The following is a 23,852-nucleotide window of genomic DNA, read 5'->3' on the forward strand; positions in this document are numbered from 1 at the left end:
AATAATGCTGACAAAAGTTTAACAACAAAAAAATACAAGTTTGGCTGTTTTACTTTTCTTTTCTTTTTTTAAACAATTGATGAGCTGACATTGATACGTTATTATTAATTGAAGTCTCCATTGAATTGCTTTTGTACCTTTGTCAAAAGTCCTCTGGGCATATCTGTGTGGGATATGTGCCTGGTTCTTTATTCTGATCCATAGACCTAGGTGTCTATCCCCCCACCAATGCCACACTGTCCTGATTACAGCAGCAATACTGTAGGTCTTAATATCAGGTGGTGGTCCTTCCATTTTATTCTTCTTTTTCAAGAATTTTTAAGCTGTTCTAGGGCCTGTCCTGTCCATATACATTTTAGAATAAGCTTATCTGTGTCTACTAAAATTCTTTCTGTAATTTCGATAGGAATTGCATTAAACCTTTAGATTAATTCGGGGAAAATTAACAGTTTTACTATGTTGAGTCTTCCAGTCCATGAATACGATGATGTCTCCATTTATTTAGTTCTTCTTTGATCTCTTTCATCAGCATCTTTTTTTTTTTTTGGCTGTACGCGGGCCTCTCACTGCTGTGGCCTCTCCCGTTGCGGAGCACAGGCTCCGGACGCCCAGGCTCAGCGGCCATGGCTCACGGGCCCAGCCGCTCCGCGGCACGTGGGATCCTCCCGGACCGGGGCATGAACCCGCGTCCCCTGCATCGGCAGGCGGACTCTCAACCACTGCGCCACCAGGGAAGCCCTCATCATCATCTTTTAATTTGCAGCATACAGATCTTGTCCATGTTTTGTTAGGAGACATCCCTCTCCCTCTCAGGCCTCCTCCTCCAAGAAGCTTTCCCTGCTGTGCAGAGAGGTGTGTGTGTACTCCCGGTGGCGGCCAGGAGCACTTCCTCAGGGCCCAGGGCCCCTCTTTGGCACTGCTTATTGTAATGACCCCCTTGCTTGCTCCTTGCATCTCACCCCCTGACAGAGCTGGTGCTTGTGAATACTGCCCTTCCCCAGGTCCAGCTGGATTGTGTTTTGCTCGGCTTTGGGTTTGGAAATTGGAGGCATGCTCTTCCACCCGGGGGTGGGGGGCGGGAATCAGCGGGATTTCCCGCGACTGTCCCCAGCGGCCATTCCTGCTCCCGCAGGACCAAACGCACGGCCGGGGCAGGAGCGTGGCCCTCGAGGCGGTCGGCCTGGCCACCCACTAGCTGTGTGACCTCGAGGAAGTGACCTGGCTTCTCCAGCTTCAGTCCCTGGTCCGTAGAAGGAAGATGTTGGAGGACATTCCTCGTGGGCTTGGAGTGAGCCTCTGCGCGAAGGCTCGGGAAGCGCTGCCCGCCACGGGAAGGAGGCGGAAACCCTCGGCGGCCCGCGCCACACCAGGCCTCGCCTCTGTGAGGAGCGGCCCCCGGCCCGTGCCCGAAGGTGCCCTGGGGCCCGGGGCCGCTGGGCGCCGGGAGCTCCGCCTGGTTCTCAACGCCAGCATTTACAGCTCCCGGAAGACACAACCCCTGTCAGCCATTCACACTTGGCGGGCAGGCGGCGCTCAAGGCTGCGGGGCCGCGGGAGATGCCGTCCTGCTCTGCCCCTGCCCGGCTCCCTGCCGGGCTCCCTGCAGCCCGCGGCCGGCCGGAGGTCCGTACCACCGAGAGACCGGCTGGTCTCTGCGCGGCTAGAGCGGCACCGGAAGCTCCCCGGGCGGGGCCTCGGGCCGATTTCCGGCCGCACCGTGCGGGCGGCCGTGCGGCCTTTGTCAGCAGGCCAGCGGGGCGGGCGGCCAGCGGTCCGCGTGCGGGGCGCGCGCCGTCCTCTCGCCGCTGGGCGCCGGGTGAGTGGCGCGTTCCGGGCCGCGGGCGGGGGCGGGGGCGGCAGGGTCCTCCGATCGGGCGGACGGGCGGGCTGAGCGCGGTCGGCCCGCACGGGGGTCCCGGAGCCTGGGCCACGGTGAGCCCGGCTCCTGGCAGCCGTCACGGCCGCCCCCGCTGGGCTGCAGTCCGGCCCGGGGCCCGCAGCTTCTCTCCCTAAGGAACGTCGTGTGGGTGAATACCCGGTTCCACTCTCTTGGTTCCTTTCTCTGGCTCCAGGGGTCACACACCCAAGCCGTAGAGCCTCCAGCTTCAGCGTCTGTGTCGCAGTTCTCAAGCCCACCAGCCCTTCCGAGGTGGCCTGGCGCGGGGTGGGGGGCACAGGTGCGGCTAGTACTACTGTTTTGCTCTAAGCCTGCCTCCTCTCCCAGGAGTCCAAGGGAGCTCTCCAAATGATGCTGGGGAAGTGGCCGGGGCCTCGAGCCTCTTTGTGCTGGAGGAGATGCAGAGCCGGCACCTCTGCCCTGGCGGGGGTAGAAGTGATGAACAGGATCCCCTCCAGCCCTGGTCCCGAAGGAGAACTCCCAGGTGGGGAGAGGTGATGGGCTGCGCTGTCCCAGCTCTCCCCTGAAGGCTCCCTTTCTAGAGTCGTATCTGAACCCGGTGGCCGTCTCTGCTGATGTCCTGGACGTCTTACCCCCTCATGCAGTGGCTGCATGGTGGTCATGGGATCTTCAGGGCCTGAGTAGCATGCCTGTGGTTTCCCAGGAATGTTAGCTGGAGGCCAGTTTGAACTCAGGCAGTTTGTCTGTAGAGCTCATCACGCTGCAGTAGCCTCTCTGCAGCACATCCTTTCCCCGAGTTCCAGCCCCAGTGAATGATAGAAATGTCTTTTACCCACCTAGGGTCTGAGAGATGCCAATCTAACCGAGTCTTCAGGCGATACCTTGCTCCTGTCCACAGAGGTGGGACTTTTTGTAGATGTAACATTGTAACGGTATCTTAATAATGGTGATAACTGCAGCATCCCTCTTTTGGAGAATACAGAGAGAAATGAGTGGGGAGGGGGTCTCTGTACTTTCACAAGCCAACTTGGTGGCTCCAGCCCTTCCTGGAGTGATGGTGATGGATTCCTGACTCTCCTGGAAAGGTCCTGGGGACGATGCAAGGCTGAGCTGAGAAGGCCCAGACCACATTCACAAGCCAGTGATGGAAGGGGTGCTCAGGGAAGCAGCTGACCCAGAAACAGGGCGAGGCCTTGAACCAGGTCAAGGAGGTGTCAGGCATGTCCAGTGCTGCCTCGGGTTGTGGAAGATGACTGTTGAAAGGGCACTGAACTTGTCAGGAAAGGAGACCATTGGCATCGTTGGGCAGAGCCTTGGGAGCAAAAACCAAATGGCCATGGGGTGGGGTGGGAGGAGGAGATAGCAGCTAGCAGCTGGCTCAGCCTTAAACGAGTCACCTCCCTAAACCTCATGGATGGTTGTGAGGAAAGAAGAAAAGCACACGCCAGGCACTCGGTCCCCAACACGGCTGCAGTGGCAGAAGCTCGGGTTGATGACAGTGGCGGCTGCAGGGCAGCACAGAGGTGCAGATTCTCCTGGAGCTCTAGTCCGTGTCTTCCTCGTGTGTCTTTTTACTCTTTTTCCCATTATTCCCAAGGGTGAAGCTTTGCAAACCTTCCTGCTTCCTTTCTTTAGGCTGTAAGCAGCAGACAGCGACCTTGGCCAGCTTGTAAGCCCAAGGCTGTAACGCCCTTCCACCAGTGCAGACAGCTTCTAGTGCCTGCAGCGGGCACTGCCCCCTCACCATCTCTGAGCCCCTCTGGGCTGCTCACAGGCTCCACTCCCAGGCTAAGCTTCCACTTCATTCGCAGCACTGAGGCTTGCCCCATCTCTCAGCATCAACTGTGTATTTAGACAGTTTCATGTTATATTTTGTCCAGCAAATTCTATATGTTATAACAGAAGAGTGGGCCACGTTAGCCTTGGATGTTACGGAACCGATGTCTGGCGTATTTTTACTTCGTTTGTTCATTTCATTCAGGTTTCTTTAAATGAAAGACTATCAATTTAATTTTGCTTGAATTCACAGAAGAAAAAGGAGCTAAGCAGAAACTGAAAGATTGCTGAATTTAAGATAAATGTTTATTCAAAGCAAGGTATATTTAATTTTTAAAACTTCCTCTAAAGTTAAAAAAAGTTATGAAAATCATGAAAAGGCATACATTTTTAAAGCTATATTCTTGTAAGTATATGCAAGCCTGTTTTCAGATGGTATAACAGTCATTTTGAACAAAAAAATCAGAAAATATCACCTCCAAAACAAAAAACCAAGTCTCCCCCCCCCTTTTTTTTTTTTTTTTTTTTTTGCAGTACACGGGCCTCTCACTGTTGTGGCCTCTCCCGTTGCTGAGCACAGGCTCCGGATGCACAGGCTCAGCAGCCATGGCTCACGGGCCCAGCCGCTCCGCGGCATGTGGGATCTTCCCAGACCGGGGCACGAACCCGCGTCCCCTGCATCGGCAGGCGGACTCTCAACCACTGAGCCTCCAGGGAAGCCCTAAGCTTGCTTTTATAATACTAATCCCAGCTGATCTAAGCAAAATATCCTGTAAAAGTGACATCATAGTTGGGAAGGGAAAAAAGTCTTCAACAGCGGGAAATGGGCAGTGGAGGTAGACAGGCCTGGCTCCGAACCTGAGCTCTGCCGCTTCACAGCCTTGGGTAACTGACTTGCTCAGCCTCTGTGAAGTAGAGTAAAGACTAGAGGTAACAGCTGCCTCACAAGGTTTGGAGGTGTCCCTGAGACCATGCAGGCCCGTTCAGCACCGCCTGGTTGGGGTTTGAGGGGCCCTCGTCAGTAGCACCCCTCCTGCCCTCCCAGGTCTGCGCCAGTGAGGCCCATGAAGAGCGAGAGGTCACCTCACTGTTGGTCGAAGCCTAGGTTGGAGTGACATTGGACTTCTCAGGCGAGTGCTGGTTAGACACTGTCCTGCCTGCTGGACACCTTGTCCAAGAGGTTGGGTGCTGCATGCCTAGTTATTCTCTCAAACCTTTCATTTGGCTAACTCCTTCCACCTGTCTGGGGAAGAGAAGCGGGCAGAATATGTCAGGGAGCATCCTTCCTCGTGACACCAGAGGCACAGGGATGGGCTGCCTGCGGCGCCTGATGTGTACTAGGGCCTCTGAGCGCCTGTGCTGGCGACGCTGCTGCTCAGAACGCCAGGTGCCTCTGTGTGAATGAACTTGAAGAGTGCCAGAAAGTGTTGCAGGTGGATGGGTATAGTGTGATCCCATGTTTGTATCTGAAAATCTTGTGTACCTAAGTAAATGTATTATTGTTTTTGTTTAATCAGAGGTCTGGATGAATGTGTATAAACTGAACAGCTAACAGTGGTTCTCTGTTGGATTGCTGGGGGTTATCATAGTCTATATTTTATGTTTACCCCTTGAAATATTTTTACAATGTGTATCTTATGTTTTTAATCGCTAAGAATTAACAAGATATAAAAGTGAAGTAAAACAGGATATGAGACTGAGGAGTGTGGTCCTGATTTCATAATACATTGGTGCAGAAAAGCACTAGAGGAAAAATGTCCCTGTGTAATCTGAGTGGTGGGGTTAAGGGTAATTTTATTGTTATTTTTTAAGTTTTTCTTGAATAGCATAGTTTACCTTCATACCTTGAAAAAATAACTAGTTAAAAGTAATTTTTATAAGCAGAAAATATTTTAAACCAAGTTAGTGGGCCTTTAACTCGGAAGAACATTCTCAGCGAACGTCGCCAGGCAGTGGTCGTAAATGCTGTGTCACAGGGCACCCCGAGAGGGCTGCTGCTCCCGGAAGCTGTGTTGCAAATCTCACACAGAGAGGAATGCCTCGCGTAGACTTGTGCTCAGCTTCTCATCCTCATTGCCAGCTCTTGGTGTGCGGGTTCAGTTCCTCTATCATCACAGGGAACGTTGCATCTGAATAGTCACGTTGTCTAATAGCCGTATTTAAGCATGGGTTCATTTTGCTGTAACAGAGATTCAAAAATCGTGTTTCCAACAGGAAACTTGGTTTCTCGTGTTCCATCTCACAGGCAGGTGGGTGGCTCTGCCCCTCCAGCGCCCTGGAGCCTACCATACGTCACTTCAGGTGGGCGAGAGGGTGGGAGACGGGTGGCATGCGCACATCCCTTCCGTTCCTGTCTCACAGCTGGAATCAGTCACAGGGTCACACCTCACTTCAGGGAACTTCAGGAAATGAAGTCATTCACTGCTGTGTGTCCACTAAAATTTCTGGAGGGGTTTCAATCACTCAGAGGAAGCAGGGACGCCGGGCAGTGTGTCTCTGCCACAGTTTACCCCATCGGCCACCCTGGGTCCCACACCAGGTCATGCTCAGTTACTGCTTCCCGCCCAGAGCCAGGATCTCTGTGTGTGGCCTTCTCCCGGCACCAGGGCCTCTTCACGTGGTCACAGTCTAAACTCAGACAAGTCCCGGCCTCCCCAAATGCTGTCTCCTCACCCACCACATAGATGCCCCCACTCAGGAAGGGGAAGAACCCCAAACCCACAGCAGTCGCTGGTCCACAGCGGCTGCAGTTCCCAGTGGAGTCTGCAAGGGCGGCCTGAACTGGTGGCCACTGAAGCGAAGGAGTCCCAGGACCCAGCGGAAATGAGCACCTCTGTCGACCAGAAGACAAGCACAGGACCAGTTATGGCAGCTCTGTCCCCAAGCCCGAGCTGCCAGCCCCTCGGTGTTGGTGGATAGGAGAGAGGAAGGCGCGCGGCGGTGTGTTCACGCAGTGGAGGCCGCACACCGTGAGGTCTGTGCCACACAAGTGGCCTCCCCAGTGCGGCGCTCAGCGTCAGCAGACACATGGTGGGGGCATGACAGCGCCCGGGAGGTAATTAGATAGTGTGGAACGTTCTACAACCTTAGGGGTATTCTAAAAAGCACTGAATTGTGCACTTTAAAATGGTGAATTTTATGGTGTGTGAATTCTATCTCCATAAAAAGTGGGTACATGTTGAATAAAAAGCAGACACAAAACATAACTGTATGATTCCATTTAATTGAAATAGAAAACATGCAGAATTCATCTATAATAATAGAGATGGTTCCCCTTGGAGGGGGAACCTCTGGGCTATGGAAGTGTTGGTGGTTAGGCAGGTGTACGCCAGGAGTTCATCGAGATGTGTGCACTTGATGCGAGCTGCCCCTCGCGAAGAAAAAAGAACAGCCTGTTGGGAAGAAGCCCTGCGGCCCTAGAGCTCGTGTTACCTGGTTACACCGCTTTCCTGCCCCCGGGCTGCTCCCCTCTGCTTGGCTGTGCCCTCAGGGGCACGTCCTTATCCTTGGCAGCCACGTTGGAAATGGGTTTTGGAGGGCATCGCTTTGTGGGGCTGCATAGCAACTGGTCTGCTTCCCACTGGTGCAGATTTGGGGTGAGAGGTGATCATGCAGGGTCGTCTTGGACGGAGCTCCTGGGAAGTGGGCGCAGCTGGGGGGCACGATCGGGGATGCACCTGTGAGGAAGGAGGGATCGGGCAGTGGGTTTGAAACAGGCCCAGGCACATCCCAGTGGAGCTTTGGGGCTGGGTGACCCTTCCGAGTTGCCCCAGGTGGAGACTGGGGTGCTCTGCGCTCTGTCGTGGGCTGGGCCCCAGCTGGGGTGTGGCAGGCAGGGTCCTGAGATGGCCCCGACTGTGCACCCCTCCCGGCTGCCAGGGAGGGCTCTGGCGGTCAGTTGACATAAGGTAGTCGGGAAGCCCTCGGAAAGCAGGCTTTCTGCAGCTGGTCACGGAGGAGAATCAGAGAGGGCGTCTGAGCTGCTCCTGCCTGGAAGGTGCGGGTGCTCCCGAGGGGCCACCAGCTGCTGATCGGGGACAGTTCCACAAGCGCAGGGGACCACCTTCTGCCAACAACCTGAGCGTGTGGAAATACGTTTTCCCAGAGCTTCCAGAAGAGATCTCAGCCTGGCTGACACCTTGTGCGACCCTTCTCAGGGGCCCCAGTCGTACCAGGCTGGGCTTCCGACCTACGGCCCTGTGAGATGGGAGCTGGGTCCCTTTTCTGTTGGAAGTCTGAGGTGAACTGTTACATAGCGATGGATGGCTCGCCACGGAGAGGGCGTGACTGCAACGGAGCTCAGCTCCGGGTGCGGGTGCGAGAATTCCAGAGCTGGAGAAGGGAGCTGGGCACAGCGTCCCAGAGACCATGGGAGGTTAAATAAGCACAGGCTTTTCCAAAGCAAACACACCTGTGGAGCGAGGCCCACGTGCAGGTCACCAGAACCCTGAGGCCTCCCTGCACCCCCTGCCAACCACGGTCTTCTCCCTAGAGACCATCGTTGACTCGAGTCTCCCACCACGGTTGGTTTTGTGTGGTTCTGAACTTTGTGTGAATAGGATCATACGCTATGAACTCTGGCTCACCGTTACATCCGTGAGGTTCACCTGCGCTTTTGTGGGGGGCAGGTCTTTTCATTGCTATGCATTCCTCCCTTGTTGGAGGACTCCTCAGTTTACCCTTTCTTCTGTTGATGGATATTTTGGTGATATGAACAGGGCTGTGGTGAACATTCCAACCCCAGACTTCTGCAGGGCGGGGCCGGGGGTGCACAGGTGGACGTCTTTACCTTGGATTCGATCAAAGACATTTAACCCTGGAAGGAGGGAGGGTGTGGTGTGGGCGCAAACACAGGTAGGTTGGTAAATGTGGGAGAAAGTGGGCATTCTTGTCTCATTGCTTCTGTTTGCTCACTGAAGGAAGATGCAAGGTCATCGTCCCTGAGAGGAAGGACGGCGTGTTGGACATTTGAGAGGAGAGGAGAAACCAGGAGATGATCTTACAGGGGAGTTGGCCGAGTGTAGAAATTGCCGGCAGCTCTCAGGGTCCGTTAGGCAACTGGTTATAAATGTAGAGAGAACTGAGTCGGCAGGGGTGCAGACACCGATCAGGAAGGAAGCTGAATTTTACTCAAGTTGGGGTTTTCCCGCACAAGTATGATAGAGGAGGGGAAGGGCAGGGGAGTTAGGATTAATATGCAAGAGAATGAGTGTAATATATACCCCAAATGAATATAATCCCATCGACCATCTAGGCTGGGGAAGGAGGGGCAGCGCAGAGGTGGTTAAGAGCAATCCATCTGTGTTTCTTTGGAATATGTCTTGATTTTTGAGTGGAGTCCAAGCCACATCCCTGCCCATCTGCCATCGGCCAGTCTGTCCCCTGGAGTTGGTGTTAGCGGTGGAGCCCAAAGAGGCCTTCGCCAGCGGAGAGGCCAGCGGGGTGAGCCGAGCACGGTGCTGGGCCGGGAGTGTGGGCAGAGGGAACGTCTTCCTCTCTCCCACTCCTTGGATATGCGTTTTGCTACCCGCCCGCCCGCTCCAGCAGATTCCCGTCTGTTAAGAAAGGGGAAAGATAACCGTACTCTCTTTGATTGCAGACTGACGGGTGACTAGAAGGTGACTCCAGAGCCTGAATTTCTGAGCATGGAAATCTGCAGAAGCCAGTGTCCGAAGCCCTCACAGTGATGGAGGTCGCTGCCCCTGCGCCTGGCGGGGGCCCTGAACCCAGATTGGGGGGGCTGTTGGGAAACCTGGACGGGCAGAGCCTGCGGAGCTGCCCCTCCCAGGAGGGAGGTTTCAAGCAGGTGACAGTTACCCACTGGAAGATCCAAACAGGAGAGGCAGCGCAGGTGGGCAGTAAGTCAGGAGGAAGCCCCGTCCTGAGCTCAAACCTCCTCCTGCTTCAGAGAGAGCTGATCGAAGGGGAGGCCCACCAGCGCGAGGCTTGCGGAAGCTTCCCATTTAATTCGGACCTGGTCAGACATCAGGTTTCTCAGGCTGGGGAGAAGTCTCACAGACGTGACGAGTGTGGGAGGGGCTTCGGCCAGAGCTCCCACCTCGTGGAGCATCCACGCGCTCACGGCGGAGACAGACTCTACGTGTGTAACGCGTGTGGGAAAGACTTCGTTCTCTACGCGGATCTTGTGGAGCATCAGAAAGCGCACGCGGGAGAAAGGCCCTTCAAGTGCGCTCAGTGTGGGAAGGCGTTCTGTCACAGCTCAGACCTGATCCGCCACCAGCGCGTGCACACCCGGGAGCGACCTTTCGAGTGCAAGGAATGCGGGAAAGGCTTCAGTCAGAGCTCGCTGCTCATCCGGCACCAGAGGATCCACACTGGGGAGAGGCCCTACGAGTGCAACGAGTGCGGCAAGGCCTTCATCCGGAGCTCCAGCCTCATCCGGCATTACCAGGTCCACACGGAGGTGAGGCAGTACGAGTGTGAGGAGTGCAGGAAGGCCTTCCGCCACCGCTCGGACCTCATCGAGCACCAGAGGATCCACACCGGGGAGAGGCCCTACGAGTGCAACGAGTGCGGCAAGGCCTTCATCCGGAGCTCGAAGCTCATCCAGCACCAGAGGATCCACACTGGAGAGAGGCCTTACGTGTGCAACGAGTGCGGGAAGCGTTTCAGCCAGACGTCGAACTTCACTCAGCATCAGAGGATCCACACTGGAGAGAAGCTCTACGAATGTAACGAGTGCGGGAAAGCGTTCTTTCTGAGTTCGTACCTTATTCGACACCAGAAGATCCACACTGGAGAGAGGGTGTATGAGTGTAAGGAATGTGGGAAAGCTTTTCTCCAGAAAGCCCATCTCACTGAGCATCAGAAGATCCACACTGGGGACAGGCCCTTTGCGTGTAAGGACTGTGGGAAAGCCTTCATTCAGAGCTCCAAGCTCCTCCTACACCAGGTGATTCACACTGGAGAGAAGCCCTATGTATGTAGTTACTGTGGGAAAGGCTTTATTCAGAGGTCAAACTTCCTTCAGCACCAGAAAATTCATGCTGAAGACAAACTCTATGAATGTAGTCAGTATAGGACAGAGTTCACCTCAACTCCAAACTTTAAAGGCAGCCAAGAGGTTCACCAAGAGGGACTCCCCTTGAGTCAGACCCCCATACATTTGGGTGAGAAGTATGTAGGTCAGGGGGAGCACACAGACTTGTAACTATTCTCCAACTCACTGAGTGATTGTCGAAGCGAGTGGTGTGAGCCCTAAGTCATGCGGCTTTGGACGTGTCACCATTTCCCAGAGTCACCGGCAGGGCCGCCTCTGGAGTGGGCTGCCACCTCCCACTTGGCTGCCCAGCCGGCCCGCTGTCTTCCTCCTCCGTTGGGAGCACGTGCCCGCGGGAGAGCCACGTGACTGGACAGCTGACTTGGAGCTGGACCAGCCTGGGGGGAGGAGCTCGGCCTCGGGAGAAGGTTCTTCTGTTTCATTGCACAATTACAATTCACCCCAGAGTTAAATCCCTTCTAAAGTAGAATTATGTACCTAATCGTATCACTTTAAAAGAGTATTCCTTAGCATTTTTTTCTTTTTTTCTTTTTTTTTTTTTTTTTGCGGTATGCGGGCCTCTCACTGTTGTGGCCTCTCCCTGTTGCGGAGCACAGGCTCCGGACACGCAGGCTCGGCGGCCGTGGCTCACGGGCCCAGCCGCACGGTGGCATGTGGAATCTTCCCGGACCGGGGCACGAGGCCGCGTCCCCTGCATCGGCAGGCGGACTCTCAACCACTGCGCCACCAGGGAAGCCCCTCCTTAGCATATTTTGATCTGTCAGAAAGGCAAGTTGGAGAAACATCCTTTCTTATCTAAAACCACAAATTGGTTCCCTGTCGTCCTTAGGATAAGTTCCAATCTCCCCATCCTGCATCCGAAGGCCTTTTGCTTCCTGCGGCCTCTTCTCCCGCCGGTTAACTCCCTGCCGCACCGTTGGCACTGCGGCAGCACTAACTGCTGGACGTCCCCACTTACCCAGGCCGCTCCTGCCTCCTTGCCTCTGTCCTGGTTGGAATGCCCCCTCTCCTCACCCGGCTGACTCGGCTCAGCCCGCTACCCCTCTGCTTCCGTTCCTCGGTGGTCCTTCACCTCTGTTGCTGCGCTTACTCTGATACGTCAAAATCGTGTTTCAGATCCTCTCTCTTTCCTTGTTACAGTGTTAACTCGTGGAGCACAGTGAGTGTATCTGATAGATTTATGTGTCCCTGGCGTCTAGAGCAAGGCAGTACAAAGCACACCCCCGTCCTTGTGTACTTGGCTTGTCCTCTCTATACTGCTCTTTAAAATATGTTTTCGGTTGCTCTTTTTGCTGTTGCTGTTTTGTGTAATCTGCTGGTCTGTCGGAAATACCTCCTCTCGGCCCTGCTGGCGTCTTCGGCTCATACTGCGTTCAGCACTTGCAGGCAGGAGCCAGAGTGAGATGGTGCCCCTTGTGTTTTTGCCTTCACGGCTTGTCCATGACTGTCCACTTGCTCTGGGGGAGGCTTGTCCTCAGTCAGTCATCCGTGTATCTTTCTGATTCATTCAAAGGGCACACAGTCCTGGTGCACTACATGACTTTTCCCGTCTCAGCCATTCCATGATTGAGCCAACGTCTTCCCCTTTCCCTGCTTTCTGACTCACTTTGTCATTGATTTGAAAATGTAATTATCTAAAAGGACCAGTGCTAAATACTGGGAAACCGAGAAGAATGAGACACTATCTGTCCTGAAGTCGTCCAGTGTCTGATGGGGGAGGCAGGAAGGTCACGGTATGCTGAGTTAAGTGTTGAAAGAGAAGTGTGTTCCCAGTTGTGCAGGAGCATAGGTAAGGAGGTGACTAATTTGGCATGGGGCAACTGGGACGGCTTCACAGAGGAGGTGACAGCAAACTGGTCCACAGAGATAAGTAGACATTTTGTCAGCTAGAGCAGAGGATGATCTGGGAGGGAATCTGGGGAAACGGCAGGACTGGTGGATCCCTCTCTGGGTACGGCTGTTCGAAAGCAGGCCAGTTTTATTACACAGCAGAACTGTTAGTTGTTCCCTCTGAATTGCTTTTATCTGAACATTAACAAAACCAGTTTTGAAATGCTGTGATAATGGAGTGCCCATGAGGGTATATCTTGAGTTCTTAAACTCCAGCAACCCTAGAAGCCTTGAGGGGGTAAATAATTCAAAAAGAGCATACAGTGCTCCATCTTTTGGAAAACTCACCATGACTGGAGATGTTTCAAATGGTATAGAAGCAGATATTACCAGCCCATTTTAACCAACTTTGTTTGGTTGAGGTCCAGTTGCCATACAGTAAAACACCTATTTTAAGTGTACAGAATTCTGACAAATCCATACGCCTGTGTAACCATCATCATGATCAAGGATAACATTTCTGTCACCCCAAAATGTTCCCTTTTGTCCTTTCCCAGTTAATCCCACCTCAGGCCCAAGTAACCACTTCCTGTTAGTGTGGATTCGTTACGCCTGTTCCGGGACTTCCTGTTAGTGTGGATTCGTTATGCCTGGTCCAGGACTTCATGTAAATGGATTCATATGGCATGTAATCCTGTGTAATCCAAACGTCTTTCACTTCGGCATGTTTTAAAGACTCAGCTGGGTAGTTCTGTGTTTCCATAGCTCTTTTTCTTTGTGAGTAGTGTTCCATTGTATGCGTAAGCATCATTTATTATTCATTCATCTGTTGATGGAAATTTGGGTTTCCAGCTTTGGCTGTTATGAATAAAACTGCTATGAGCATTTCCGTAAAAGTATTTATTTGGACGTGCCTCTTTATTTCACTTGGGTAAATGCCTAGGAATTTAATTGCTGGATTATAAGATACGTGAATTTTCACTTCATGAGAAATTGCCGAAAAGTTCTTCATCGTGATTGTAGACTTTTACACTCCTGCCCTGCCAGGGTTCCACTGGTCCACATCCTTACCAACGTGTGGTGTTGTCACGGTTCCAAACCCTCATCCGCTCCAGTGGCACAGAGCGATGCCTCTTTATGCTTCTAATTTATATTCGCCTGCTGAATGATGATGCTGAGCGTCTGTATCATTTTTTGTGATGTGTCTGTTCACATCTTTTGCCCATTTTAAAATTGGGTGGTTTGTCTTATTTACTTATGAGAGTCTTTTTTATATTCTAGGTCAAAGTCTCTTCCCAAACATGTATTTATTTATTTAGCTATGGCCGCACCACACAGCTTGTGGGATCTTAGTTCCCCGACCAGGGATTGAACCCGGGCCCTCAGCAGTGAAAGCGCTGAGTCCTAACCACTGGACCGCCAGGGAATTCCCCCAAACATATATTTATTATGAATACTTCCTTTTTTTTTTTTTTTTTTTTTTGCGGTAAGCGGGCCTCTCACCGTCGTGGCCTCTCCCGTTGCGGAGCACAGGCTCCGGACGCGCAGGCTCAGCGGCCATGGCTCACAAGCCCAGCCACTCCGCGGCATGTGGGATCTTCCCAGACCGGGGCACGACCCGTGTCCCCTGCATCGGCAGGCAGACTCTCAACCACTGTGCCACCAGGGAAGCCCATAAATACTTCCTTTTAGTCTTGGGCTTACCTATTTTTTTTTTTTTGACTTAAGAGACTTAAAATGATTTGGAGTGATTTATAGCATATAAAGTGGTATTTAGTCTTTAGTGGAGAAAGTTGCTAGTCACCTGTAAGAAAAAGAAGCATTGTGGGCATTCCTAAGACAAATGAAATAAAATCTCATCAATTTGGGCTATAACCAGGCTTCTCACCAATAACTATTAATTTTTCCAGTATTCAGACATACCCTAAAATATAAAAGAGGATGTCTGCTTCTAAATCACATCCAGTGTGAACTTGCATAAATGCAAAGCATAAATAGAGTTCTTATAACTCCACAGGCACCTGAAAGTTTTAACCACCCTTTGTGCTCACTTCATATTACATGAAGAATAATGGAAATACAGGGAACACTTCAAATATAAATATTTTACAAATCCTTACTATGTGGTCGTCTTATTCTTGTAATACTCCACTCTGGTGGCCTTTGTTTTTGCTTGTAAAATTAAGTTTAAGTAGCACATTAACCTTTCCCCTCAAATATGCCTTTTGATGTTCATTAGTACACCAAAAAGAAAGAAATTAACAACCAAATAACAGATTAAGATGCTGCAAGGGAAGAGATAAATGAGTTACAATTCCTTAGGTGTAAAAATATGTTGTTTCAAATTCAGAATAATTTAATAACTTTGTTATTTCATATGTGTCTGGAAATGGGACAGATACATGTCCTGATCCTGTCACATGAGGTAGAGTTCCAGCCAGCATTCGGTACAACGTTCCAAGATAGGGTTAAAGTGACATTCCTGTTTCCCTTGAGACCATTTCCGTCGTCAAAGAAAAAATATTTTTTTTCATATCTTTCAAAAACGTGACGTCTTCTACGTTTTTCAGCGTGATGCGCGAGACTTGCTCTGGTCTTTGAAGGTGGCGGTGATGAAGCAGCCGAAGGCCGGCAGCGAGTTCCTGGCTTACCTTTTAATTTTCTTAATGATGTCTTTTGAAGATCAGATTAAAATTTTTTTGATTAAGTCTAATTTATCAAAAATTTTTATATTTTACGCTTTTTGATTTCCGTCTTGGTTTTTTATTTTTATTTTTATTTATTTTATTTTTTTATTTTTATTTTATTTTTATTTTTTTTTTCCGTCTTGGTTTTTAAAAAGCCTTTTCCAGTTGTCATTGCCAGTGTGTAGAAATACATTTGATTTTTGTTAATTGACCTTGTATCCAGCAACCTAGATGAATTCACTTATTGGTTCCAGTAGCTTTTTTCTAGATTCTTCAGCATTTTCTATGTAGATAATCAAAGAATTTTACTTCTGCCTTTCTAGTTTGTATAGACTTTGCTCCTTTTTCTTGCTTTATTGCTGGGCATCTTATACAATTTTCTTTAGATGTGAGAGGACGTTTTGTCTTCTTTTGATATCATGGTAGCATTGCTCTCAAAGAGTTGTGAATTAGTCTCCCCACATCTATTTTCTGAAGTTGTTTGTGTAACGACATTATTTCTTCCTTAGACCTTTGATACATTTCACCAGTGAAACCCTGGGGAGTTCTTTGTGGGAAAATTACAACTTCAATTTCTGTAATAGATAAAGCACTACTCAGATTTTTCTATTTCTTCTTGTGCCAATTTGGTAACTTGTATCTTTCAAGGAATTACTTATTTCATCTAATATAACTGAGGCGTTGGCATAGGTTGTTGAAACATTTCATTGCTTTTGTGCACTGTACTTTACATTCTATCTTAATGAGTTATATTTAAAATATCTCCACTTTTCTTCCTGGTATTGGTGGTTTGTGTCTTCCTTCTGCTTTTCTGATCAGTCTAGCTACAGATTTACCAAGGTTATTAGTCCTTTCAAAGGAGCAGCTTTCGTTTTCCTTGATTTTCTCTATAGTTTTCTATTTCACTGAAATAGAACCATTTTATTTCTTTCCTTCTACTTTGAGCTAGATTCCCTTCCCTTTTCTAGTTTATTAAAGTGGAAGTTTGGTTCTTAGTTTTAGACCTTACTTCTTTTCTGATGTAAACATTTAAAGCCAGTAATTTTCCTCTAAACATTGCTTTAGCTGCATTCCACAGACTGACGTATTGTGTTTTCATTATTATTCCTGCGGCCCGGGAGTGGCCCCGTCGCCCTCCACCACCGAGACGAACTCCTAGAGGGGCGGAAGCCCAGCTTCCGGCGGCTGGAGAAGCACTTCCGCTGGGAAGTTTCCTTCTCGCTCGCGGGCCGCGGCTCTTCCAGATCCCGTCCTCGCGGAGGTCTGGTTAGGCTTACCTATAGGGGCCCACCTGTCGGTCAGCGTGCGCGCGCCCGCCCGCCTCAGGTCCCTCCCGGCGCGTCCTCCGCCTCGGGCCCGTTTCCTCTTCCAGCTGCGCCCTCCCCGGGCGGCCCCGTCCGTGGTCGTGGGCGCCCTCCACGTTTGCGAGTCCAGCCTGGACCGCTCCGGTGGGAGCCAGACACTGTGCCCAGCTGCCGGCTTAGTATGAAAAACACCCCGCTCGGGGCTCCTCCGCAGGTGGGAGCCGCGTCCTCCAGCCCCAGACCATCAGGCAAAGTGACTGGCGTTCTAGCTCCGTGGTGACCTTGAGTCTTTCCCGCCTGTCTCCGTTCCCACCCTCCACGTCTACCTCCGGGCCCCTTTCATCTCTCCCCTCGACCTCCTAAGTGGTCGGTGGTCGTCTCCCTGTCTCCCCGACCCGGTCTTGTCCTGCCGCCTTCTGATTGGCTCACCGCAGTGTGTGTGGGGGGGTCTTTCTGAAGTGCACGGATCACAGAGGTGTGGTATTAGACCGTCCCTCCCCTTTCATGTATAGCCATGGCCCAGGATGCCTTGGGTACTCCAGCCCTTGCCCACTTCTCTGGCCGTATTGAAACGTTATACAAGCCCCTGTGTCCTTCTCTTTTGAAGTAAAAGGCTGGCTCAAGAGTTAATGATTGGAAATGTGAAGATGTAGAAACAAAGAATAGCTGTTGGGCTGGGGCGCTGGTGACAATTTAGACTATAAATCTGCCACATAGAAGAATCACCGAACTCCCAGTTCCCTGAAAGATAGCGATAAAGGCCTGACGCGCGTTCCTAAGTTGTATTTACAGGAAGCCAACCCACCAGATGAAAACTGCTGATTGCAAGAACAGACCCTAGACTGCTTGAAACCAGAAGGTTGATGATGCTTGAAACTTCACCTTGATGCCAACCAATCCAAGAATTATGCACGAGCTGATCACACACCCTGCAGCCCCTCTCTCACACTGCTCTTAAGACCCCTTCCCTGAGAACCATCAGAGAGTTCAGGTCTTTTGAGCATGAGCTGCCCATTCTCATTGCTTGGTGCCTGCAGTAAGTGCTGCACTTTCCTTCCCCACAGCCCAGTGTCAGTAGATTGGCTTTACTGTGCACAGGCGAACAGACCCAAGTCTGGTTCGGTAGCAGTATCTCATAGAGTTCTCCCCCTTACTGTCTGCTTTCCAGCCGGCCAACTCCAGCCCATTTATACTCCATAGTGGATGCCCAGTGCAGGGAGCTCTTCTTATTTATCGCTGTGATCGTTATTAGTGGCTGGAGGAGCTCAGGCTCTCATGCTAAGCACTGCCCATGACACCTGTGCCCAGTGCACCTGTTCATGTGTTTATAGGCCATGTATATCTTTTTTTTTTTTTTTTTTTTTTTGCGGTACGCGGGCCTCTCCCATTGCGGAGCACAGGCTCCGGACGCGCAGGCTCAGCGGCCATGGCTCACGGGCCCAGCCGCTCCGCGGCATGCGGGATCCTCCCAGACCGGGGCACGAACCCGTGTCCCCTGCATCAGCAGGCGGACTCTCAACCACTGCACCACCAGGGAAGCCCGGCCATGTATATCTTTTGGTGGAAGAGTCCAAATATTCTTTCCTATTTTGAGTTTCATTTTTCTTTTTCTTACTGGTTTGTGAGAGTTCTAGTTCTGGATACGAGTCTTTTGTCAGATATATATATATTGGAAATATTTTCTCCCAGTCCGTGGCTTGCCTTTGTATTTCTTAACTGTCTTTTGATAAGCAGAGACTTTTAATTTTGAAAAAGTCCAATTTATGAATTAAAAAATTTTAAGGTGAGTGCTTTTGGGGTCCCACCAATGAAATCTCTGCTACCCCAAGGTTATGAAAATATTCTTCAATTTTTTTCTTCTAGAAACTTTATAGTTTCAGCGTTCACATTTAGGCCCAAGATCGACCTTGAATTAGTTTGGGGTATGGTGTTAGGGAGGGTGTGTTAAGGTTAATTTTCCCCCTTATTGTTCTGGCACCATTAATTGAAAAAAAATAACAACTTTTACCCTTTGAATTACATTGATGCCCTTGTCATAAAACACTTAACTGTATGTGTGGGTCTGTTTCTGCAGTCTCTGCTGTTCCATTGATCTATATCTATGCTTTTGCCAGTACTACACTGCCTTAATTACTGTAGTTAGTCTTAGAATCAAGGAGTGTAAGTCTTCCAACTTTGTTCTTCAAGGTGGGTGATTTGAGGTCATTTGCTTTTCCATATAACTTTTATTATCACCCTGTCTGTTTCTACAAACAAAACCCCAAAACAACTGCTGTGATTTTGCTTGGAGTGGTGTTGAATTTCTAGATCAGTTTAGGGAGAATTGACAACTTAATACCCATAAACAGGGGATATCGCTCAATTTATTTCCAACTTAATTTGCTCAGCATTGTTTTGTAATTCTGAGAGTAGAAGACTTGTACATCCTTTGTTAAATACATTCCTAGGTCGGATGTGTGGTTTTTTCCCACACCACCAAGCAGCTAACTGAATTATGACCGTCTCTACCTGGAGGTAATATCAGATCCCACAAGTTAAGGGCTCAGTCCAACAGGACTGCCCCTCTCCCCACACTTCAGACACCAGTCTCAAGTCCAGGCTGCCACCAGTGATTCTGACTGACTGGCTATAGATCTGCAGGTTCCCACAGCCTCTGCCTTGGGTTTGACCTGTTTGCTAGAGCAGTTCACAGAACTCAGAGAAACATTTTACTTACTGGATCACTGGTTCATGATAAAAGAATAAGGCTCAGGAACAGCAGGGGGAAGTTGCTTAGGAAAAGTATGGGGAAAGGGCCCGGAGCTTCCAAGGCCTCTCTAAACACTGCTCTCTTCTCACATCTCCACGTGTTCACCAACCTGGAAGCTCTCTGAATCTTTCCAGCCCTGGAGTCCCTCACTCCCGGGAATGGAGAGCAAACCAACCTTGTGTTTTGGGCATAAACTTGGTCATGACACAGAGCTCTTTCAGTAAATTGCTGTACTGGGCTTCCTAATGTTTTGTTAAGCATTTCTGTGTCTGCTTATGAGAGACACTGGCCTGTAAGCTTCTTGTCTTATGATGTCTTTCTCAGGTTTTTGTGTCGAGGCTTTGCTGGCTTCATGACACAGGCTGGAAAAGGTTTGCTCTTTGTCATTCTACAGACTTCTGAGGTTGGTATAGGCTTCTTTAAGGATTTGGTAGGGTTGACTAGTGAATCAGCTGGGTCTGGTGTTTTCTCTGTGACAGGGTTTTTTTCTGTTTTTTGTAAGTTTCATAACTTTGTGTTTATAAGGGAATTTGTCCATTTCATCTCAGTTGCAGAACTTGTTGGCATAGAGTTGGTCATAGTGGAAGTAACGGTACTTTTCACATCTGTAGGATCTATAGTGTGACCTTGTTCTTTCATCCCTGATGTGGGGAACTAGGCATCTTCATCCAGCTGGCCCCTTTCTCTGGGCGTCTTGGGAACTGTCCTCTTCTGCATCTCGGGGCTCTGCACTTCACCCAGGAAAGACACAGGCACTCACTGTGGCCGGAGACTTTGGGATCCTGAGGAGGGTGGTTCTGAACAAACCTGGGGGCAGAAGTAGGGTCTGAGCAGACCACGTCGGCACGGTTTAGGGGAGCTTGCTCTTATTCCCAGGACTTGGTGAAGAATAATGAAGCTCTGGTGGAAGAATTTGATTTGGGGGAAAGTGCCCGAGAACGTTCATGTGTGCACTGCTGCGGGCATGGGCCAGCCTGCTCCTGTCTCCTGGGGAAGCACACAGGGTGGGGTTTAGCCCCCAACTGTCCAATCATTTGTCTGCGGCTAAGCTGCTGGTTTTCAGCCATAAATGATGGTCTCGCCACCATTTGGTGACAGCCTGTGGCTTGCTCTCTGGAATGTCAGGGTCCATGTGTATGGGGGTGGGGGACCCAGGGCACTTACAGTGATACTGGCCCCCACCTGACCCCCAAATTCCCCTTCCATTATGGAGCGTGCATGGGCTTGTGTCACTGGTTTTCCTGAATCTCCCTTGGTGCACTGAGAAGGTTCAGGGCTCTTGGGGTCAGGTGGGGGCTTCAGGGCTGCAGCTCTCACTTTCTTTGTCTCACAGATCAGCCCTCAGCACCTGCCTTTCCCCAGAGGGGCCCACACGTCTCCCCAAAGGCCTCTGCTGTTCCCACGGATGTGTCCCCGGTGAGCACCACCTCCCTGGGCCCTGCAGGCTGACCAGGACCCCAGCCCCCAGCCCACCCGTGGGAGTGGTCCACCATGGGGGCTCCAGAGGTCTGTGCCTGCCTGCCTGCCTGCCAGCTCTGTCTTACGGAGCGGGGGGAGATGTGACTCAGTTACATTGAGACCGTAGTGGGTGTTACAGAAAACAGGAGAACGCACTTGCTACTCTAGGTGCTGAAGCTGCCGTAACTCCGCACACACGCATTTGTTGGTTGATTTCTCACAGTCTGGAGGCTGGAAGTCCCAGATCAGGGTGCTGGCATGGTTGGTTCTGGTGAGGGCCCGCTTCCTGGCTTGTAGAAGGAGAGAGAGAGGAAGAGGGTGCAAGAGTGCTCTGGTGTCTCTTCTTACGAGGACCCTAGTCCTATCGGATCAGGGCCCCACCCTATGACCTTTTTTAACCTTAAATACTTCCCTAGAGGCCCCACCTTCAAATGCAGCCGTACTAGGAGTTAGGGCTTCCGCAGATGAATGTGAGGGACACAGACATTCAGTCCATGACAGGAGCCTTCCCTTGAGCCTCAGCTTCAGGCCTCTTGAGGTTTCTTCTCCTTTGAGACCCCCTGGCCCCCCGCCTTTTCTTCCAGACACGTGCGTTTCAGCTTCTCTCCATTTACTGTCCTGCAGCCTCAGGAGCGGCCATGTCTGACGTCCTGCTCCTGGCGGGAGCTGTTTGTGTTGCAGGTGGCCATGCACTCCTCAAGGGAAGAGTGGTGGCGGTGTGCGGACCCTGGCCAGAGGGTGCTGGGCCGGGGTGTGATGCCGGCAGTTTCAGGAGCTCGGCTGAATTCAGCCTGCAGAGCCCATCCAGTCCCTCGATGGCGCCAGGGCCTCGAGTTCAGGCTAAGGGGGTGTGGGAGCTGGAGCTCTTGTCCTGTCTGTGGAGGGGCCGTCCTGCACCAAGTCTGGCCAAGGGCATTCTTCGTGCTGCCCTGGAGGCAGCCCCCTCTTCCTTCCTGAGACCCGTCCACTGTTAGACCTGGCCCCGCCGGCAAGGAGGGTGGGGAGAGCCTGTCGCGGTTTGGCCCTGGCTCCCTCCTCCCTGTCCGTCCTCTCTGCTTTGGGGTGGCTTCCTGGACGTTGCCCCCAGGGCTGGCCTGCACCCTCGCTTTGTCTTCTATACAGAAAACCACACCTCTTCTCTCCTTGGAGGATTTCGAGGCCCCATACCTGGCCGCATCTCTCGCCTGGAACACTGGGGTGAGCCGCGGGTTGTGGGACGGGAGAGACCCGCGTTTCAGGAAGTGCGGAGGGGTCCCCAGGGTCTCCCTCTGCTCCCAGGGGAGATCAGCGCCCAGCACCCACCGATGACGTTCTCCCCTCCCACTGGGACCGTGGGCAGGAGATGCTGTCTGACCGGACCCTGGAAACCCGGGCTGGCGCCCCGCCCCTGCACGGAGCGCTGCTCTGCTGCGTGCCGAGCCGGCGGGCGCCGTGGGTGTGCACAGCGGGGGGCCTGAGAGGGTGTGGGTGCTCCAACCTCGCGGCCGCCCCAGCAGGCGCACGCCCGGCATGAGGTCTCGGGCCTGACAGCCCTGCTCTGAGGGGCTTCGTGTGTGGCCGCGGGCAGGTGACTTATTCCTTGTGCTCGTCCCAGGGATGGTGAGGGCGCCTCCTGCCCTTACGGGCGGTGGTGACTGTGGTGGTCTTTTGTTTTTCATTTCAGATTCCCTCAGAAGTGAGATCGAGCAGACGTGTGGGAATGAGACCAGCCGGGCAGACACTGGGCTGTGAGGAGCCCCAAGACAGAGAGGGTCTCGGGTGCCAGGTTGGAGGGAAGCCGAGGGTGAGTGGTTCAGAAGGATGCGGGTCCCCGTCCCCGGCACCCTCCCCCAACCCAGGAGCGGGGGCTGGTTAGGGGAACTGAGAGCACAGTCTCTATCCTGACTGGTGTCTTTGTTCCTGTGTAAACACAAGTATGTAAGGTGCTACCCGGCTCTTTAGGTGACCGCCCAGCGTTACAGCCCTCCCTCCTACGGGTGACACCAGCGTTGACCTAACTGGCCTCATCCGGGTGAGCGTTTGAGTTCACTTTCAGCTTTCCACCATTTATAGTTTCAGCTCGTCTGTGTGCTCCTTTCTCACTGCTGGGCCACTTTCTTGGAGTGAATCCCTAATTAGATGGGAGTGAGCTGATGAGACACGTTGTGTGGATTTTCTCCTGTCTCGCTGCCAGCCTGTGTAAGTGCCTGTTTCCTCCACCGGGCAAGGGAGGCCCTTTACCAGTGGAGACACTGTAATCGCTTCTGGCAGCCCTCGAGCCAGGGGTGGGGTGGGCAGTGGCTTTGCCTTTGAGCATTTCCAGTGTGGCCGGACCTTCAGGCGGGTCCCGGACCTTCTGCGACACCAGAGGAACTACAGAAAAGAGCAGCCCTTCGGCTGCGAGGTGTGCGGACAGGCCTTCAGCCTGAGAGGCCGCCTGGGCCCGCATCGCCAGGCCTGCTTGGAGCGCGAGCCTCACCGCGTGGCGACGGCGGGAAGGCCTCCCTGTGCGGCAAGGCTCTGCGGGCCCCAGGGCCTCAGCACCCGCCGGAGCCGCTGCGGGAAGGGCGTCCACCATCTGGGCTTCCTGACGAGGCATCAGGGGACCCACAGGCGCGGGGAAGTGGAGGTGTGCGTGGGGGTCCTCTGGCCATGTTCACATCAGGGAGACTTGCGGGGAGAGGCGACTCTTTGTTCCAGACTCCAGGCGTCTTTGCTTGCCCAGCCCCGAAGTAAAAACCTGCAGAGTGGGCTTCTCTAGGGCACCGGCTTGCACTTGGAGACTTGGTCACTGGGCAGGACACCTGTCCCCCTTGCTCGTGGGAACGCTATTTCAGGTTATCCAAAGGCTTGGTGAAGGATTTTAATTTTTGTCTGAATTCCAGAGAGAAAAACATGGGGGGCCATGAGGAGCTAGCAGAGCCCCAGAGGCATTGCACTGAGGGACCACCTCTCCCCGATTTGAGCAAACCAGTTGTAAAAAGGCTTTTTTGAGACAATCATGGAAATTTGAACATGGATTGGGTATTAGGTGGTATTAAGGAGTTTGCTGTGATAATGACAGTGTGGTTCTGTTTTTAAAAGTCCTTAAGAAGGATGCATTCTGACAAATTTATGGGTGAAATGGCATAATGTATGGGATTTGCTTTAAAATTCTAATTAAAAGAAGAAAGACAAAACAGTATTGGCAA

At 51.8% G+C, this 23,852-nt stretch overlaps 1 protein-coding gene across 3 annotated transcripts; it reads left to right on the forward strand.

Moving 5' to 3' along the window:
• The first annotated feature begins 1,159 nt into the window (after nt 1-1,159).
• On the forward strand, nt 1,160-23,843 carry ZNF623 (zinc finger protein 623). Of its 3 annotated transcripts, XM_060287261.2 has the most exons (4): nt 1,161-1,815; nt 9,233-10,546; nt 22,346-22,465; nt 22,735-23,843. In XM_060287261.2, the coding sequence occupies exons 2-4, from the start codon at nt 9,320-9,322 to the stop codon at nt 22,786-22,788; spliced, it is 1,401 nt and encodes a 466-aa protein (XP_060143244.1). In that variant the 5' UTR covers nt 1,161-1,815; nt 9,233-9,319; the 3' UTR covers nt 22,789-23,843. The 3 variants fall into 3 exon arrangements, with proteins under 3 accessions (XP_060143243.1, XP_060143244.1, XP_030732059.1); XM_060287260.1 differs by having other exon boundaries at nt 1,160-1,815; nt 22,346-23,843; XM_030876199.3 differs by lacking the exons at nt 22,346-22,465; nt 22,735-23,843 and having other exon boundaries at nt 1,166-1,815; nt 9,233-13,369.
• The last annotated feature ends 9 nt before the right edge of the window (nt 23,844-23,852 follow it).

This window comes from Globicephala melas, chromosome 17 (genome assembly GCF_963455315.2).
Source record: "Globicephala melas chromosome 17, mGloMel1.2, whole genome shotgun sequence".
Lineage (NCBI taxonomy): Eukaryota > Metazoa > Chordata > Mammalia > Artiodactyla > Delphinidae > Globicephala > Globicephala melas.

What these genes read in the sequence shown, in the direction of transcription:
- ZNF623 (XM_030876199.3), top strand. Translation starts at nt 9,320, where the DNA reads ATGGAGGTCGCTGCCCCTGCGCCTGGCGGGGGCCCTGAACCCAGATTG.